This window comes from Lepisosteus oculatus, chromosome 13 (assembly GCF_040954835.1).
Source record: "Lepisosteus oculatus isolate fLepOcu1 chromosome 13, fLepOcu1.hap2, whole genome shotgun sequence".
Taxonomy (NCBI): domain Eukaryota; kingdom Metazoa; phylum Chordata; class Actinopteri; order Semionotiformes; family Lepisosteidae; genus Lepisosteus; species Lepisosteus oculatus.
The window spans coordinates 19,262,162-19,282,891 of record NC_090708.1 but is presented as its reverse complement, the minus strand read 5'-3'; the positions used below and the strand labels follow the sequence as shown (position 1 = coordinate 19,282,891).

At 40.6% G+C, this 20,730-nt stretch overlaps 2 protein-coding genes across 2 annotated transcripts in view; one reads left to right on the top strand and one right to left on the bottom strand.

Moving 5' to 3' along the window:
- Positions 1-886: 886 nt before the first annotated feature.
- Positions 887-2,966, bottom strand: dusp28 (dual specificity phosphatase 28). The gene is made up of 3 exons (XM_006637958.3): positions 2,862-2,966; positions 1,864-2,493; positions 887-1,261 (listed from the first exon to the last, which is right to left on the bottom strand). Exons 2-3 carry the CDS (start codon positions 2,206-2,208, stop codon positions 1,094-1,096), a joined length of 513 nt encoding a protein of 170 aa, XP_006638021.2. The 5' UTR covers positions 2,209-2,493; positions 2,862-2,966; the 3' UTR covers positions 887-1,093.
- A 2,345-nt stretch (positions 2,967-5,311) lies between these two features.
- wdr33 (WD repeat domain 33) overlaps positions 5,312-20,730 on the top strand; it is a 48,107-nt gene continuing 32,688 nt past the window's right edge. The window contains exons 1-4 of the mRNA XM_015361590.2: positions 5,312-5,510; positions 18,306-18,530; positions 19,732-19,800; positions 20,282-20,386. Coding sequence (XP_015217076.2) covers positions 18,327-18,530; positions 19,732-19,800; positions 20,282-20,386 — 378 coding nt within the window. The 5' untranslated portion in view covers positions 5,312-5,510; positions 18,306-18,326. The remainder of the gene's footprint in view (positions 5,511-18,305; positions 18,531-19,731; positions 19,801-20,281; positions 20,387-20,730) is intronic.

Here is a 20,730-nt window from a genome sequence, read left to right as displayed (position 1 = left end):
TATTGCACTTAAAATAACACTATTTGCTATGAGAAGGACATGTGCTATATTACTAAATTGGTGCATCAATCTATTTCCACATGAGCAGAATTTATCTTGGGTTCCATGGGTAGAGTAACAATTATTGATTGTATTTACAAAGCTCTTCTCATAATGGATCCACACATACCCCACTGTACATATAGGAATGAGCTCACTTCACGGCCTCCCTCTGATTATAGCCTCACTGCATAGCAGAACAGAGACAGGGAGAAGTGAGGAATTGCACTCCTCTGAAAGGACAAAATTTAGGTAGGCCAAACTGAGCCAGCCCAAGTAAAAATGTCTTCCAAATATCATTATTTGTCAATTATTATTCCTTAATTGATATTCCCGTAACAAAATACAGCATTCAGATTATATGAGTTCTAAGGAATTAAGATATTCTATGCGAAATAACTACTTTCAAAGTTAACAGGGTGGCACAGTGATACATTGGTTAACATTGCTGCCTCACAGTGCTGGGTCCCTGGGTTCAACGTGTTTGTATGTTCTTCCGTGTTCATATGGGTTTCCTCCACAGCCTAAAGGTAGGTAGATTAAATGGCTTCTGGGAAAACTGGCCCATATTACAAACAATTGCATTATTATTAATTAAACACCAAATTAAACTAGATGATATTATTAAATTCACTTGTCAATGGTGAAAGTTAAGTTGGTTTACTTCTGGTTTGCACACTTCACTAATAACATTGCCTGCTGTCCCTGTTAGCCCTGTACCTGAACGTTATCAACACAGATCACAAGCTACACACACCATGGATACAGTGTCTTTCAAGCAAGTAAATCATGACAACAATACGTAGCAGGATTTATCAGCAAGTAAAGCATGGTAGTAAACTGTAGATAATATAACCATTTTCTTTAATATAGTCTTCAGTGTGTCTGGGGGTTGCAAAAGTGCCCAGGTTTCCATAAGACAGAAGTGTGTTCCTACAAGTAAAACACACGACAACAGGCCAAAGACAGGTGAGTTTCTTCTGTGTGTGAACAGTATGACAGAATTCTGTTGTGCCCCAGCTTGCTTGAGCCTGGGGTGCCTGGTCATCTAGGTTCACTCCTGGCCGCCCCCTGGTGCATCCTGGGTGTCAGTGCAGTGCAGGCTGGAATCCCTGTTGCCCCCGACCGAAGTTCGCCTCCGCTCGAGCTCCTTCTCGTATCGCTGCAACTGGGCCCAGAAGCCCTCATTGGGCTCCACCACTGAGCGGGCTGACTTCACCATCTGCAGACCCCAACGTGGGGAGGCGGGGGGAGAAGGAACACCAAGACCGAGAGCAGTTGAGCCCAGATGATGCAGTTCAACAGCAGGGCAGCTTCTGCTTTTTGTTGCCTTGTTATTTAATTCCTTACTTGGTTCATGGATTATATTATGCACGGCAAACTCATTTCTCACACTCTGGAGCTCTCAGATGTGGTATGGGAAGTACAGGGTGTGCCAGGTGATGACATACTGTACTCTTACATGTCTGAGTGCTCAGATCTGGTATAGGAAATAGAGAGTGTGCCAGGTGATGATATACTCTTACATGTCTGAGTGCTCAGATCTGGTATAGGAAATAGAGAGTGTGCCAGGTGATGATATACTCTTACATGTCTGAGTGCTCAGATCTGGTATAGGAAATAGTGTGCTAGGTGATTATATAGTCTTACATGTCTGTGAGGGTCATGGACAGCTGAACCTGGAAGAGTAAAAACTAAATCTCATTGTTCGTTTGTTCTAATTTCTACCCATCTTTCAATGTGATCTTCACAAGGACACTCACAGGCGAAGCAGAGCGATAAGGGACTCCAGAGCCCAGGGACGATGCCGAGACTGGCCCTCACCTGAAAGGCCTCCTGCAGGGACAGACCTCTGTGCTTCATCAGGTACGCCACGCAGATGGACGCCGACCGGCTGCGCCCGTTCTTGCAGTACACCACGCTGCGCCCGCCGCGGCGGGCCGTGCTCTCGATGGCGTCGGCGCAGTGGTCAAAGTGCCTGTACAGGTTCTCCGCGGGGTCGTCGTAGATGGGCACGCGCAGGGTGCCCACGCGCACGCTGGGGAAGGGCTGCTGCACGGACACGTTGATGCACAGCGTGACGGCCTCCTGGAGGATGAGCTCCTCGCTGCAGGCGGACCGGGCGTTGCCGATCAGCAGCGAGTCTGTGATCTTGCAGAGCTGGAGCATGTCCGCTGACCAGTTCGCACACCCTCCTCCCAGGCCTCAGCACTCCAGCAGGACCCTTACAGAAACGTCACTAGAGCAGCGTGGTAGCAAACCTGACACCGCAGAGGAAGCAGTGGATCCTTTCGCATGACCTCATTGCAGGATCAGCCTGTTCTGCAGCAGCAGCTTTCAGGACTGCCAGCAAACTGAGCCCCTCTGCGAGGTGTGTCTGACTCCTCTGCTATATTTACAGCAGTGAGCAGTCAGTCCTGGTGGAAGAGTTTTTCCCAGGTCCTAGTATCCATCCTGCAACACATGGACATGCCTGCTGTTCAAATGCGTTCAATATTAAAAGCAAGTGTGTCCTGAAGGTGATAGATGAGGCCAGGTAAGACTGCAGTTCCAGTGAGGAATGGGTCTGTCACAGGACGGATTTAGAAAACCTAAAGCCTTACTTAGCCACAAACTCTGTTGAAAAACCCACTGCCAGTGTGAACCAGTGAGTCATAACTAGGGTTAAAAAACACATTAACGATAATGAATGTTCCGGGAAGATCTGCAGTTTATCACGACAACGTAAATCTTACTCCCACAGCTGGAAATGGTCTAGGAAATCAATAGAGAAGTTATTATACCAATAAAAAAAAAGAAAATGTATCAAAGCTGTTACAAACCTTTCAGTCTCAGTAGATTTGTTTCATTATACAGAGAGTTCTGGAGGATGTAGTGCAGCGAGCGATTCTTGCTTTGCAGTCCCACAGTGATGATACAAGACTGAACCAGTGATTGAAAGACAGAGAGAGGGACATTGTGAGCTGGCCAGCCCTGACCTCATAAAATGTAATTACCAGGCCTGTGCAATGTTCCCTCCCACTTTCATAGCTGTGCAGCAGGTCTCCAGATTATTTATAGCTCTCTGGAATAGCTACACCAATGGAGCTGGAAGAGAGTGGATCTTTGGGATGCAGACCCCTGAAAAACCCTGGTTGAAATGTAGAACCCTGCAAAAAACATGCAGAAACAGCCACAGCTGCTCATATGAGACAACTTCACAGTATATATAACGCTGGATTTGTACTGTCTGCATTCAAATTTGTTTCCAGAGGCACACGAATACTGTTGAGTTACAATATGAGCAAATTGCAGAACACAGGAAATATTTCGTTATTATTGTTTACAAGGCCGAAAACTCAAATTAATTGGTGGAATTATGTGAACACGAGTCATTCCAAACACATTTTATTAATGGTAGAACTGACAGTCTACACAACACTCTTCTCATCTATTTAAGTTTTGTGTGCCGTTGAAACAGTATAATTTGGGTTTTTGTATTTATGTTATTATGATGGCAGAGTGAGGCCTGTTTACCATGCATGGACCAGTAACTGACCAGTCCCACTGACACCTCCGTATAGAACAAATGCTTTAAAAAAATACTACTTACTAATTACCAATTTGAATGTTGCCGCATATTGGCTTAATAATCCCTTCATAACTGTTACACAATAATAATTACTTATATAGCACATTTCTGGACACAGTGATGAAACACATTCATAGATGGGGATTATTAGGAGGCCATGATTGGTAAAGGCCAATGGGAAATTTGGCCAGGACACCAGGGTAACATCCCAACTCTTTTCAAGGGTTGGGATGGAGCTTTTTCAAGGAATGTGCTGGGATTTTGAATGAGCACAGAGAGTCAGGACTCTTCTTGGTTTTATGTCTCATCCCAAGGACAGCACCTTTTTACAGTATAGTGTCCCCATCACTATACTGGGACATTAGGAACCACACAGACCACAGGGTGAGCACCTCTAACACCTTTTCCAGCAGCAACCTTAGTTTTTCCCAGGAGGTCTCCCATCAAGGTACTGACCAGGCTCACACCACCTTAGCTTCAGTGGGTTGCCAGTTGTGAGATGCAGGGTGATATGGCTGCTGGCTTACACAAGGTGTTATAATCATAAGCATAATTGCTTGACAGAGACATGCGCCAATGGCATAGTGTGTACATAAGAGGTTGTGACATTTATTTTGACATCATAGCTCATGGTACAACACGATGCTAAAATGCATCATATCATATTAAAGTCCCAATCTGACATGGTTGCTTTTCTGACAGATATTTTGCTTTGGAGGTAATGACACAGACACAAAGTTTGGGGGCTTAAATCACAGTGGCAGCTTTAAAAACAATGCATATCCAAAGCTGAAGGACTCTTTATGAAGAAAAACTCTTCACATCTGTTTATCTGTTGTTTTGAAATATTTAATTCAAGCTTTATTATTCCCTGGGATGATATTTGTTTTACAACAGAGTCCAACAAAACAGTACAACAAAGACACCAGAATACAGTACAGCAGTAATTCAGGAGATGAGTGATATTTTAACACTGTTTGACAGTGGGATTGCAGAAGACATGATTTACTGTGTCTATTACTGTTACATCTGAGGGCACAGAGGCATCTCCTAGATGGTAGTAATTGAAATTTAGAGTGCAGGGGGTGAACCACACACTCCAAAATGGTCTTAGCCTTTTTCAGATCCCTGATGGTAGAGAGCATTGAGCCATTTAAGGTAACTTGATTTACCCCAGTAACCAGGGCTCTGTCATCAGCAAATTTAATCATATTTCAGTCCATATGTTTGCTTTTACAGTCATTGGTGTACATAATGTACAATAAAAGGGACAAGGCACAGTTCAGTAGAAACGTAGGAAATATAAGATACTTAACTGGAATAAAAGGAACCTATAATACAGCAGAGATTTGCTCATGGAAGTCCAGCTTGTTTGCCCTCAAAATCAATCAAGACCTTTAAAAAATAATATTGTATAACCAGATGAATACTGGAGTTACACATTTACACAGTCGAATAACATTATACATTACAACAGCTCTGATCCAACTAATATAAAGACGTATATATATAGTGCACAGGAACAAGTAATAGGTTTATTCCATGCTGAAAGAAAGAAGAAAGAGAACACAACGTTTCCACCTGAACTATATATATAGTGGGCGTATCTCATTCCAACGGATGCAAAGCATTACTGCAAATCGGGCTTCCGCGTCGTCCAGCTACGGGTGTGATGAGGTCACTGCGTCCTGCGTTCTACGTCATGACGCTGCTTGGCGCATGCGTACCGAAGAGCGAGATGGAGGCCTTGAGTTGACAAGAGAAAAAAAACGCGGAGAGAAATAGGTTAAGAAACTTATAAAATAACGTCGGGGGAAAGGCCACTGCAATCCAGGGAGAGTTCGGGATAGGGGGAAAGATTGTGGGAAGCCTCCCCAGGGCACCTCTGGACATATTGTAGGTGAGTGGCGAAAGAGCTCGCGAGGTGGAGAGGAAAGGTTGGAGATGGTGGGATCGGGCGCCATTTAAAATGCCTTTTCAGAAAATCACAACGGCTGTCCTCTTTGAGGGAAGTCTGGGAGTGGTAATTCATCTCTTAATGAGGTTATAGCCTTACGGTGTTAAGGGTATTAGGTGCTTACGGTGCGTGTTTCAGTTAATATGTTGTCTGCTCCGTTCGTCGTGTGCATGGCGATTGGTGTGTGTCGGCGAGGCGTTTTCTGCGCTTTAATTAAGAGTTAATGCTTGTCCTGCCACCAGCTAAATAATATCTCTAAACTAAGCTGGTCTGGGCCTTGGCATCGAAACCCAATGAAAAAAGTACTTTAATCTCTTTAATGCACTGCTAACGCGTGATAGCGATTTATTTCTGACCCTGCATTAAGGCGCTTATTGTAACTCAAGTAGGTGGTGTCGTACGGACACTTTCTGTAGCTTGGTGAAAACCGTGCAGAAATGACCAGGTTTTTACAGAGATCCACACGTGAGGTGTTGAATTTCAGCGCTCAAATTTAAAAGCTCACCTGTTTTACTTTCGGCTTTAAAGAAGGTTCTAGGTAAGGGCGGGTGGGGGGTGTTGTAACTGGAGTTAAAAGATTGTGGCCTTTAATTAATCTGAATTAGCCAATAGCTTTTAATCCAGTGAACGGCGTTTTGATTTATAAGTGTTATTTTTCTTCGGTGAACTTTGTCCCTGTTTAATGAAATTGAGGAAATATCACCAGTTGCTCCAGTGGCCCTGCGGGACGAGTCGTGCTCAGCGGTGTCGTGGTTTGATTGTGCACCACGTGATCGGGAGTTTATACCGAGAGCGACTTCATTTAATAGTTCTTCACATTTATATATATTTTTATATACACATATATAGCGCTTTTCTGGACACTCCCCTCAAAGCGCTTTACAGGTAATGGAGACTCCCCTCCACACCACCAATGTGCAGCATCCACCTGGATGATGCGATGGCAGTCAAAGTGTGCCAGTACACTCACCACACACCAGCTATCAGTGGGGATTATTTAGGGGCCAATGGGAAATTTTGGGCAGGACACCAGGGTTACACCCCTACTTTTTTCGAGAAATGCCCTGGGATGTTTAATGACCACAGAGGGTCAGGACCTCGGTTTTACGTCTCATCCGAAGGACGGCGCCTGTTTACAGTATAGTGTCCCCGTCACTGTACTGGGGTATTAGAACCCACATGGACCGCAGGGTGAGCACCCCCCACTAACACCTCTTCCAGCAGCAACCTTAGTTTTTCCCAGGAGGTCTCCCATCCAGGTACTGACCAGGCTCACACCTGCTTAGCTTCAGTGGGTTGCCAGTTGTGAGCTGCAGAGTGATATGGCTGCATGACATTTAGCAGGTATCTACCGGTGTGTTCGCTTTCCCAAAACCCAGACCTTTGAGATCATGTATTAAATCAACATTTTGCTTTTAACAGCAGTTTCTGTCGAGATTGGAAGCAAGGTAAAGACTGAGCACCTCAAGCTGACCTGAAATTGGAAGCCACAAATAAGTGTGTAATAAAGCCAAGTAACAAATACATTTTCCACTAAGCAGTCGAGGTTTTAAACTGGGACATGAATGTAGTATTGACGATACTGCTACGGTAGGACACTTTTTTATAGCTAATTATAATAATAATTGCTTACACTTATATGGCACTTTTCTGGACACTCCACTCAAAGCGCTTTACAGGTAATGGGGACTCCCCTCCACCACCTGGATGATGCGACGGCAGCCATAGTGCGCCAGAACGCTCACCACACATCAGCTATTAGTGGGGAGGAGAACAGAGTAATGACACCAATTCTATTTTTGCCTTTTTATTACAATATTTTGCATCATCAGTTCTTGTTAATATTAAATCGCTGACCAGAAACTTCCAAAATAAATCTTCCCACCAAAAAGCCGTCCTACCTTCTGTTAAGGAATGTACTTTTCAGACTTGACATGGTAAAATTCAGAGAGAGATGGCTGAATCTACCCCAAGAGCCAGTCAAGTACCATCTCATTCCCTCCTGTTGTGACCTTCTAGGATGTGTGAGCTACTTGTTACCAGTTCACAAAAGAAGAAGACTGTTTACCTGATTTCATGTGACGTTCAGGTTAAGATTGCAGCTATGTTAAATTAATGTTTAATAAATATTAAACACATTAATTAAAACTTAATGTTTATCAGTAACGTCTTATTACGTTTGATTCATTTTGTAAACTGTTGAATAAAACTTGACTTGGAATATTATATCATATTTAACTATTTCTTGATTGCTAACATATGTAGTACTACAGAGTTACTCTAAATAAAGCATGAGGCGGGCGGCACTGTGGCTCAGTGATTAACATTGCTCCCTCGGTTCAGTTCTGGGCCTGGGGTGATATTTTGTGTTTGTATGTTCTCCCCGTGTTTGTGTGGTTGTTCTTCAAATTCTCTGGTTTCCTCCCACAGTCCAAGGACGTACTGGTAGGTTAATTGCCTTCTGGAAAAGTGGTGTGAGAGTTTGTATGTCTTGTGTGTGCTATGTGATGGACTGGCATCCTGACCAGGGTGTATCCTGCCTTGTGCCAGTTGTGTGCTGGGATAGGCTCTGGCTCTCCTGTGATCCTGAATTGGAAGAAGTGGTTAAAAAATGGGTGGAAAAGCCACAGACATGACTATTCTTGGCATCTTTTTAATCTAGAAATTAACATTATCGAAGGAAAATAATCTCCTGCTTGTTTCTACCTGTTTTTACAGTGATAGACTCACTGCAATGAGTCCTGCTTTGCGTGAACTCTTTTCAGTGCTCCACAGCTTTAATGCTGTGGATGGAGAAGTTGAGCATTTGAGAAATTCTGTTGTCGATTTGCACACTATGGATGGCTAGGGTACATTCTTAATTAACTGTGAAGCCCAAACTAAACTTAGTCATTACTGCTCATATTTCCTGTTCTGTATAAAAAGGAAGAAAAATCCAAGACACTTGTTCCACCTGAATTGCTCTACTTGTGCAGATTTTAATGTAATATTATAGCTGTATTTTTATCCATTACTAAAACCTGTCATTTTCTAAATTTTTCTTAACTTAACCTTTGGCCAGATTGGGTTTCCAGGAATTCTTTAAATTGTAGTTTCACACATTTGTTCTTTTTTATAATACAGGTGTATTAATTTAAAGTCTCTTGTCAGATTTCCTAAAATACAGGGAGGTTTATAAACCAAAACAGATCTAAATAAACATTAGGCCTATTAAGGTTGTATACAGTGGTACAGATGTATTAGAATTTAAAAAAATACACATCGCTCTGATTGCTTTCTAGCTGTAGAAAAAAGTGTTGACACTTCTTTGTCTCATCACTATAGGAATATGCATCATCTCAAGCTTAAAACAACTTGGTTTTAAATAAACTGCACATGAAATATTTTAAACATCATTTCAGCATTATTGTTTTGAACTTGAACAGATTGCTTGTATTCGCTTTACAGAAACCTTTTCAAACTTGAATTGTTGATTTCCACACTAAATCCAGTTTGATCCTTTGTTTACTTCAGTACTGTGTTTTTTTTTAATTGAGACATTTTTGTTTTTTCTGTCATTTGTATTGTCTTGTCTATTGGTACTTTTTCCACCAGTACTCTTAATCAATTAAGCATTGAGGACATTGCAGTACTGACTCTGGTGCTAAAAGGCCTCTTCTTGTCTGTGGTTTGTCTGATCAATTAATGTGGTCCTTGTTTCTCAGTTCATGTGCAATTAGATGGGAGTGAAACACAAACGTGCTCATTAGTGTTGAGTACACTGTTATATACGCCAAGTCATTGAATATCCTGAGTGAGGAGATGAAACTTTGCAGCTTTGTTTTTGAGTTGAAACAGTAGTTTCAGGTATGAGCAAACTGTTTAAGGGCTTGATGAGCCACACTAGGTCCTTCAGGAACGGGCCTAGGAAATATTGCATGAAATACAATGCTTACAGTGAGTAAGGACTACTTGGTTTGTTAAACGACAAGCAAAATATTTTTACCTAACTGCTAGGAATTTGTTTGGTATTCTCACTTCGGAGTCTGGCTCCATTCTGTGTTTAAGGAGGTTAAAATTAGTCGACACTTCTGTAATGATGGTTATTGCTGTAAAGTTTTATAGTCTAAAAGATTGCTATCGAATCTAATTTTACTGTGATATTTGTATTTGGTTCAGGCTTAAATGTACATTTACCTTTTCTAATCTTGATCTTTGCTGTTGTTGGAGAACTGAGTAAATGATGAAAGAACCACCAGAGGAATTGATTCATGGCTTTCATATTATGTGGTCCATCAGTATTTTGTTTGCTTAGTCTTCAAAGCTGGTTTACAGCTGGTGCAGGACCTGCAGGATCTTTAAAAAGGAAGATTACCCTGTGTAAGTTAAATGATGGTCTATGCATCGATTGGGTCATGTAGTAGTCTGTAGTACAAACACATTGGAGATTTACTGTTTGAGCCTCTTAATTGTCAAGTTGGAGTTTTTGGAAGCATATCTGGATTTCTTTTCAGTTCAAGGGCCGGGTGAGCCAAACTTGGTTCTGCATGACTACATTAAGTAGTAATGTAAAGTAGTTATTTTACGTTGTAGTACTTACCTTTACCACAAATTTATCAATCATTCCATTAAAGTAGTTGTACACCCTTTTTAACATTTAGGCCCACAGAAATCCCGATCATTGATCTTATACCCTATTTTTGTAAGCAGTCCTAAAAGATTAATTATGAGCCTTGTTTCTTATATGTACCACCTCTTTGGTGCTGTTATTAAAAGATTGTCTGCTACCCACGTAGCTATAGAATTCCCCATTGCAATACGAGCTTATCTGCCATAATATGTAGATTAAGTGCAGTCTATATAGAATTGTTCAATTGTTAGTTGTGACATTTACACATGGTTGGGTGTTTTGATGATATTCAGTCTTTATTAAAATATTAAACATGCCTTTTACCTGCTTAATGTAAGTATGCAGGTGAAAATATCTGTTTGTTTTTGTGTTGCCACATGTCTTTGTTCAGATGTTTTTCATTAAGTTAAGAACTTTTGGAATTTGCATTCAAGACTTTCAGTTATCTTGAAAGTTCACTTTTTCTTTTGAGTTTCAAATTGGAATTTCTATCTTATACACTTGAAAATTTTGAGATAATCACATTCTGAATTATTACTGTGTTGTATATTTAAGAGTCTAGAAATTTCATTGACTTGGACGATTATTAAAATCTCCATACTTCACGCCATCTAGGAAGGTGCAAGTACATTATCATTTTGTCATCTAACTCTTCAGGTACATTCAACTTGTAACTCGTAACTTGGAATCTGGGGGTTTAGGGATTTTGAGTAGTGTAAAGCCAGAGTTGCCGTATAGTCATGCTTTACCCTCTAACCCTTATAAACCCCCCCTACTAACCTCTTATGATAATTCAATATATTAAATATAAGTATAAAGACCGTAAATAAGATGACTATATAGGCTCAGTAATTAGCTCTCGTTCGCAAGTATGACGAATGTTTCAGAGAATAAAACATTTTTTATATTCTGGAGTCGACAGTGTAAAGCTGCAAGCCTGTAAGTTGCGAGATGATTGAACAGACAGTCATGGAGTTGAGTTATTGCCTTATATGTACTCCTACTTGTGTAGCAGCCCTAATAAAAATCAAAGCATTCATTCGTATGTCATCAATTACATTCTGTTCAATAAGATCAAGTATTATTGGCTTCCTCGATAAAGCTGATAAGCGTCAAAATTATTGGATCCCCTTTTATTTTTTTTGTTAAAGAAAATCCAAATTATATCTGTGATGAAATTGATCTTTTTTTTTAATACTGCTCAAAATCAAAATGTTATTTTGGATTGCATGTTTAACAGCTTTATATAAAAAAGAGGTAACACATGGGAAAACCTTTTGTCTTCCATCACCATGGGGCAAAGCAAGAAAGTGACATCAGAAAAGATGAATGGTTGTTGATCCTCACAAATTAAGTAATGGCTACAAAAGTGTATATACATTATGCCACTTTGCATTGTCAGGGAAGTACTCAAGGAGTTAAAAAGCACTGGAACAGTGGTTAACCTATCAAGGAACGGTCTGCAGTGTATCATGCCCACACGCAGTGAGGAAGATGGTGAGCCAGAAATGAATCCAGAGGTCATAGCTGGAGAACTGTAGTGTCTAGTTGCATCTTGGGGTCACCAGATCTCCAGATCACCAGTTAGAAGGTACATCCACGCCAACAGGTTACATGGAAGAGTTGCCGGAAGAAAGCCTTTACTGACCGCCAGAAACAAATCGAGGCGGCTGGAGTTTGCCAAACGACTTTGTGACTTTGATTGGATTGCCATCTTCAGTTGAGACCAAAACTGAACTCTTTGGCTACTCATACCATCAGTAGGTCTGGTGTCAGAAGAGTGATGCATACAGAGAAAAGAACCTCATATCTACTTTGAAATATGGCCGTGGATTGTTGATGTTGGGCAGTTTTTCTGCTGGCCGTGAGCACTTGACAAGATCAGTGGCATCTTTAATAAGTACCAGGATATTCTGGCCAAAAACCTCATAGGCTCTGCCAGAAAGCTGCGACTTGGTCGCAGGTGAACCTTGCAGCATGACTATAACCCTAAAGACACCTCAAAACCAACAGAGAAATGGTTGACTGAAAACAAAATCTATTTTCTAATGGCCATCTCAGTCTCGGGACACTCAGTCACTGTTATCTGTGCCAGATGAGGTTGCAACAAGTACTAGAAACAGGGAATCTAAAAGAAAAAGCATGCTTAGTATATAATAGTATACATTAATAAGTAAAAGGGTTTATTCCATGCTGAAAAGAGAAGAAAGAAAACAAAGTTTCGGCTGTGGAGCCTTCTTCAGGTGTGAGGGTCTGGTCCCTCACACCTGAAGAAGGCTCCACGGCCGAAATGTGTTTTCTTTCTTCTCTTTTCAGCATTGAATAAACCCTATTACTTGTTCCTTTGCAGCCTATGCATGCTGACGCAGCTACCCACCTGAACCTATATAAATAATACCTTGTTTAAAAACATTTGTATATTAAATTATTAAACATGAAAAAATCTGTTCTTTAGATCAAATACAAAGACATACCTCTAGGCATTGCCTGTCATCAGTTAAGGTATGAGCTTCTACATTAATTGTTTAATCATTTTTCTTTTTTACATTTTTTAGTAATACAGTACATGTGTAATTTGACATGAACGCATTAAGTTGTCTGTAATGCTTAGTCTTGTTGTAGGTGTTAAAGTAAAGCAGGTTTATCCTTTTAAAAATGTTTCCCTTGATTTGAGTTTCTTAATGCACAACAGGTAGGACACTGAAAATCACACTTGTACAATGTTATTCCCTCTCGGTAGTAGTAAGATCGGTGGGGAAACAAAACACAAAATAGATCAAATATAGTTAGGTTTGTGCTTATTCTTCTTAAGTTGATCTAATTTATATTGGTTTTATATAGAATACAAACATTTTTTCTAATGGATAGGTTTACTGTAGGTGTTGAGCTTGATATGTAAGGCTTTCTATTCATGTACTGAAAATGCTACTTAAATAGAATGTGGGATGTGTAGTAGTTTGTGGGAGGTAATCCCTATGCAAGTGGAGGACTGCACATTGGCAGTATTTCTTCCGGACCTGCAGTGCTACCTGTGTGGAGTTTGTGTGTTCTGACTGTGTTCACATGGGTTTCCCCTAGGTGCTGTGGTTTCCTCCCACAGTCCAAAGACTTACTGGTAGGTTAATTGGTTTCTGGGAAAATGAGCTCTTCTGTGAGTGGGTGAATGTCTGCGTGTCTTCCCTGCCATGAACTGGGCGTCCCATCCAGGGTGAGCTCTGTCTCGGCTCCTTTGCTTGCTGGGATAAGCTCCGGCTTCCCCACAACTCTTGAGATATTTCTTATCCTGGCATAAAGTGAGTAATCCATTTTAATCCTGAAAGCTACTGTGGCAGAATGGCAGCAGAAGGCAAGAATGAGATCCCTAGTTCAAACATTCGCCAAGTGGCTGTTGGGAAATTACCTGCTGGCCTTTGCTGCTTGACATGTCAGAGAAAGATCATTGGTCTTAATGATTTCAAAACCAGGAAGAGGAGGATTCCAGAGTAGCCATCTAGATATCCTCTGCAGTGTGCTGCATCAGTGGGAGGAGCTGGATGAGCGTGAGACTGGGTGACAGGGATTTCGTGAATTCGGAGTTGGACTTGGATTTTGAGTTGGATTGATTTTGATTAGACCCTCTTATTGAACCAACATGTCTAATATCTATGAGAGAATGCCTGTGTTAAGTAATAGACATTCAAAGAATAAAGTATTTCTCATCATGCTCTTAGAGGTGTTATCCTGAATATAGAATAACATAGCTTTCCTCAGAAATGTTTCTAATTAGTGTTCTATTTAGCATCTGACCTGCATTCTGGGCTGAAATGAACAAAACTGTTCATAATGAAGTTCAAGTAGGTAGGTGCGTCAGCATTCGTAGGCTGCAAAGGAACATGTATATGTTTATTCCATGCTGAAAACACCTTCATGTGTGGCTTCTATTGCATTGGTTCCTAATTTTGTTTTGTGTTGGGTTTGGTGAAAGGCTCAACCCCTATGTTGTTCTGATTTGCTGTATGCTTACACTACAAAGTGCTCTGGGTATGGTAATAGGCTTCTTAGGCTACACCAGTTGGTCTTTTAGGGACTTTGAGAGCCAGGTGGCCTTTCTTCCCATTGTCTGGAAATCCCCACAGTACTTTACCAACTGTTACCACATTTTGTGAATCCTTTCCTATGTGTGGTGGCGTTGGGTAAGCACTGCTGCCTCACAGTTTATGGGCCCTGGGTTATGTAATAGATGAGGCACTGCCTGTGTGGAGTCAGTGTGTCCTCCGTTAATGTGAGTTATCACGAATGAGCAGCTTGCCGTGTTGGATGGGTGGTTTTGTAGCTAAATGACTTAAACTCACTATCCATTACTCAACTATCTTTCCGTCTGTTGGTAAAAATGTGGATGAAACCCCTCTTTAATCTAGCTAGACAAACTTTCATGCCAGCTGCTGGGAAATTGTTGCTTTGCTATTAATACAATTAGCCAGCACTTCTTAAATTACGAGTAGTCCATGTTTTTTTTCTTTTATAAATGGTAAATAGAAAAGGTATAGGTTTTTTTCCTAATAAAAATAAACATTCCAATATTTTCATATTGGAATGGCCACAGATTTGCTGTGGCTCCGGGGCACTGCAGCTCCCCAGGTTGTGTCATAGGAGTACGGAAGGACTAGACATGGCAGGAGAGCAGAAATTAGAAACGGCGATTAATTCTTCACTTTAACATAAAAAAATTAAATCAATGCCTTTTGAAAGAGAATAAGCAACTGAAATGGCGCATGAGTGCAGTTTGCCTTTATTTTTCTATGAAGTTGGAGCATTTCTGTATGATATAAAAACCTGTTTTTTGTTTCGTGAAGTCTGTATTTAATTTAGAGGTGTGGATTCATTTTCATTTAGTGAGTAATATAGTAATTCACATTGTTTTGCGTAATTTAGAAATAATAAGAGGTGATGCCACTGTAACCTAGATTTTTCAATAATTCTTCCGTTATTCTTAGTGGTAGCTTGCTTGGACAAGAGTGCATGATTGCAAGTGTTGTAACCTGAAAATATCAGTCAGGATGCATTTTTTGAAAACTGTAAAATGTGTATGCTAATAAAGTAGAAGTCACAGGTATGTGCACATGGCTTATATGAAATGGGAGTGAACTTTGGTGGCAATGTGCCCGTTAACAGGACGGGTCAAAACGTAAATGTTTCGGAAAACATCCATTTGTTTTCATTCATGAAGTTTTTAGATGTTTTTTTTTATACTTGCATACCATATTAAATAGCCTCACTATTTAGATTCACATCTATATACTCCTATTAATAAAATAATCTTCAGATGTTCATTAGTTAAAAGTAATGAAAGTCATTACTACTCTTAGTACATTTATTTTTAGAAATTAAGGTTCTGATTCACATGTGCTTCAAATGTCAGTTACTTTTTTTCAGGTCATTCATCCAAGTATAAATTTTGAAGGGCAAGTTAAATTGAATTCCCAAGTATTAGTGCAGGTGGGTTCCTAAGATAAGACATAAGATCACTTTATTGGCCATAAACAATTTCTTAGGAATTTAGGAATTTGTCTTAGGTTAGCCTTAGGTTAAGGATATGTGTTTTTTGATTAACACTAAGCTATAAAGCTTCTGCAGGCATCATCATACTTGATGATTTATTAAATTAAGAGATATATTGAGTGAAATGTCTGAACATGAAGTTGTCAAGTTCTGATGCGCTGAATCAGTGGTCTGTAAAGTCAGGGAGTCTCACTTCATAGACCTCATATCTGCCCAGATGTAAAGTACACTTGAGTGTACATATTCAGCAAATAGATACTTATGACAGACATCCTGAAATATTTACTCTTTTACAGCATTGACATTTATTGAATAATTTTCATTTGGTGTCAGAATATATTGGCTTTTAGCTACATAGTGGCAGCTCTTGACCTTTTTCAGTTTGATGCTGTTATTCTCTGAACAAACACAAGCCTTAGTAAAACAGGAACATTTTGTTTGGAACACTCAGTGGCCGTGACTTTTGACCAGTTTTTGGAAATTGTAGAGCTTTCTACATTTTTTTAAGCCTGCTCAGTTTTTCTACTGTTTGCTTCGAGAACCATGCAGCTGTGTTGGTTGAGGTTTACATGTCACTATTTCTATGAACACTAGGGTGGTTTCAGGTGCAGTCCATCTGTTTTTTTTTTTGTAAGCTCCTTTCAGTACTGGTATTGCTGAAATGGCACAGAAAGTGTTTGGCTAGAAAAGGTCCTCACAGCTGTTGTGTGCACACGCTTTGGCCTTTGTGAAGAAAATGCAGTTTTTTAAGTCCTTGAACACCTGTTTCTTGAACTTCCCACCAGTTCTTTTTCATTTCTGCTCTGTGGTTTCATTACTCAGTTATTAAAATATGGTCTTTACAGACATTCTTAAGTAATTCTTTTAAAAGTCCTGTTTTGCATGTTTTCAAACATCAGTTGAAATTGCGATTGTGATTATTGAAGTCAGTCAGTTTGATGTATACAAAATGTTCTTCTGCTTCTGCTTTATCAGCAACACATTACTTCATCCGTATTATTCGCATATACTGAAAATGCAATCTTTTGTAACCTAGGTGTCAAAAGAAAGTCCTCTTTGTACATTTATCTAAAGATTAAGTTGTGAAAGCCATTAAGTGGAGTAAATGGCAATCCCATTTTCATATCTGTTAAGCTGAGAGTGTTGTACATTTTTTTCAGAATGTATTATGAAAGTGAAATTGCTGTTTTTGTATAAGTATAGCAGCAGCTATCTTGTCTGACATGATAGAATAAAATGTTGCAGAATAGTTTGTAATGTTCCAAATGTCTTAAAAAATCACCTTCTGCTCTGGAATGTAAAAGCAGTGTACCAAAGACTGCTTGTAACCACTCATCAAGGCCAGCAGCCATGTCACCCTGCAACTGACAACTCCACTGAAGCTAAGCAGGTGTGAGCCTGGTCAGTACCTGGATGAGACCTTCTTGGGAAAAACTAAGGTTGCTGCTGGAAGAGGTGTTAGTGGAGCCAGCAGGGGGTGCTCACACAGCGGGCTATTTGGGTACTAATGCCCCAGTATAGTGACGGGAACACTATACTGTAAAAAGGCGCCGTCCTTCGGATGAGATGAAAAACCAAGGTCCTGACTCTCTGTGGGCGTTTCTCGAAAAGAGTAGGGTTGTAACCCTGGCCAAATTTCCCATTGGCCCTTACCAATCATGGCCTCCTAATAATCCCCATTTGTGAATTGGCTTCATCTCCTCCCCACTGATAGCTGATGTGTGGTGAGTGTTCTGGCGCACTATGGCTGCCGTCGCATCATCCAGGTGGATGCTGTGCATTGGTGGTGGTGGAGGAGAGTCCCCATTACCTGTAAAGCCCTTTGAGTGGAGTGTCCAGAAAAGCGCTATATAAGTGTAAGCAATTATTGTTAAGGTGCACACTGAGAGCTCATTTCAATCTCTCAAACCCATTTTAACTTCAATGGCACTGATCTATTACTTGGATTAAACTCTTAGAGTAGAAAAAATCTCTTTAAAAAATATTTTATCAACATAAAACATTAATTGGAATTGTGAGCAAACATTCCTAGAACTCCGCAACTACAGCAAAGGGATATTAAAACTTGGATTATCTGCATGTTAAATATGAACATAAAAACAATGAACCTTAGATTTATTTTAACTTGGAGTCAATTTATAGTTTGTGATGCTGACGCTTACCTGAGCCCTTTGGAAACACCATTCAGTGATGCACTACTTCACGCACTGTCAGTGGCAGTGAGATTTATGTATTATGTTTATTTATTGGTTTTTCAGGGAAACAAAGGAATATTACATGGTACTTTATTCAATAATGAACAAATGTGAACAATCATCATGGCATTTAAGATTGAAAGAGCCCAGCAGCAAGCTGCGTGCTCATCGTGGTTTGGATTTGTGGTAATGATGCGTTGTCGTCATGTCACATCGCAAACGTCTTAATTTTGTCCAGGGATAGGTGCCGGAGCAGGTGGGGTGTTTTTAAACTCGGAGGTGGCTGGTGAAAGGAGGACGTGGCTGGCGGGTTAGGTCTGAGAGGAGTCTCGTGGAGCCAGTCCGGTACCCTTGGAGCCGCCCTGGTGTGGTAAAGCTGTCTGTGTGCCTCCGCAGGTGCGCCGCCCCGGCCTCAACATGGCGACCGAGATCGGCTCCCCGCCCCGGTTCTTCCACATGCCGCGGTTCCAGCACCAGGCGCCCCGGCAGCTCTTCTACAAGCGGCCCGACTTCGCCCAGCAGCAGGCCATGCAGCAGCTCACCTTCGACGGCAAGCGCATGAGGAAGGCCGTGAACCGCAAGACCATCGACTACAACCCATCCGTCATCCGCCACCTGGAGGTCTGTCTGAGGCTACAGCCTTCCTGGGTGACCCCGGCCTTTCACGGGCCAGGAAGTGCACTTTCTCCCCAAACTTTGATCCTTCTAGCACCGCCCTAATGCCGCTGTAGCCCTAGTGTGCGGCATTACTGAATGGTCAGTAAGCCAAAGACCATTCAACTGACTGAAATTGGCACAAGAGACCTCTAGCTTGGCTCTGTGAACAGATCACAAGGTGCTGGGCATGTGCTTGCACCACTGTCTACTGAACATGAATTAGACCAACAGTTTGTGTATTGGTAGAAAGTGTAGGAGTGTTTGCTAAGCTGGCTGCGGTTGGCGATCTTATGCAGTGCTGGAATTACATGCTTTTCTTTAACATGTTGTGCCCTGTGCAATATTGTTGAATTTAAAAAAAATAAAATGAACATTTAGACGAACTGAACCTGGAATATAGTGTAAGTTCGCATAAAAATGAGGGATGCACGGGGGATGTCAGGTAAAAAATGTTTTATAAAACGCTCAGAGGACTGAGTTGGGGGGGGGGGAGAAGAAACTTAGTTAACAAAGAACAATAGGATTACCAGGATTAACACAAAAACTATGCACCAAAACATATGCACCCCCCCACCACTCCTTGGTGATGTTTTAGAGTAGTCACGATTGTTTCAAACAATCAACAGTCCTTCCTTAGCTGTAGTAAATAAAGGAAAAGGCACTGCTTATCCAATTCCTTTGTCTTCCAAGAGCTTTCTGCTTCCATGAAGAGTGTAATCCAAATAAAAATTCCAGAATATACTAAAATGTTCTTCAGGAGCGAATCATCACTTTAGCAAATTACTGTAAACACTTAATGGTTGTTTCTCAAGTAGAGGCATTTTACAGCGTAAAGCCAAACACTTTACCATACTTTGATACAAGGCCCTGGTGAACAGAAGGACCCACTGTTTAAAAGAGTGGCTTAATTGAAGGTTAAGGTGGCAGTATGAAATATACTCCATCTGGGTAAAAGATAACAACTGTGAGTCTAAGTGTTTCACGTAATGGCTGCAAAAGGGGTGAGTACCATTTTCCTGGCCAGGACCTCAGCTGTGCGGTTGTTCTCACATCATTCGACTGTCATAATTTCGGTAAAGACTGTTAGAATGGTTGCACATTACACTGCATTTTGTTCCCATTCAGTGAGTGAGTGAGCTTGACTTAAATATTTTTTTTGCTTCAGAACCGTCTCTGGCAGAGAGATCATCGAGATTTCCGAGTTATCCAACCTGATGCGGGATTTTACAACGAGGCAAGTTGAAACATTTAGTCATCATTCTGATTTTTCCTTTGCTTTTTCTTTGCATTGTATCTTGGAACATTTCAGTTTCTTCAGCTTTACAGCTGATTTCTGGAGACTAGACCTGTTGAACATTAGCATCAGAATATAGTTTTAAAATAGGTTGTGTATGTAGGTTTAAATGTCTCCATTGCTTTGGCTTTAACTCTTAACACAGTAAATTTTTTTTATTTTTCTCAATTAGATGAATAATCATGTGTTATTGAAAACATGCTTAGTCTAAGGATTCATTGCGGTTCTGTTTCAGTGACATTTTTCACCTTTATTTAGGATTGAATGTTGCAGAACTCTACATTTAAACCCTGGCAAACTGCACAAATGTGTGATCAGAGTTACCTGCATGTAACATGGTTATCGGCTTGTTTGCCATTTTTCTGCCCTTCTCTGTGTTTCACAAGTGCATTTTTTAAAAGAAGTGTATTTTCTTTTGCAGCTTGTTCCTCCCATGGGAATGCTAAACAACCCCATGAATGCAGTTACCACTAAATTTGTCAGAACCTCAACTAACAAAGTTAAATGTCCGGTCTTTGTAGTACGGGTAAGCGATGCGTCATTATGAAGTGCTTTGAACAAAGCTCTCAGCAGTTAAATGTCTAACATGGATTTAGCTCTGATTTGAGCAGTCCTTCCTTTCACTGTATATTTTAGTATTATTTGTGTATGTACTGTGTCATAAGTAATTTGCCAAAACTAACATGAAGGTAGGATCTGGTTAGATTGTTCTTCAGTAGAAATGTTTTGTCAAATTCTGCACAAAATGCAGATTGGTGGGTTTTTATAGTGTTAAGCGATGCCATTTTGTGATTGGACAAATTATACACGGAAACCCAGTGTTCTTGAAAATAATTTTAAATGCATAATTAACTAGGAATATTCTGTTAT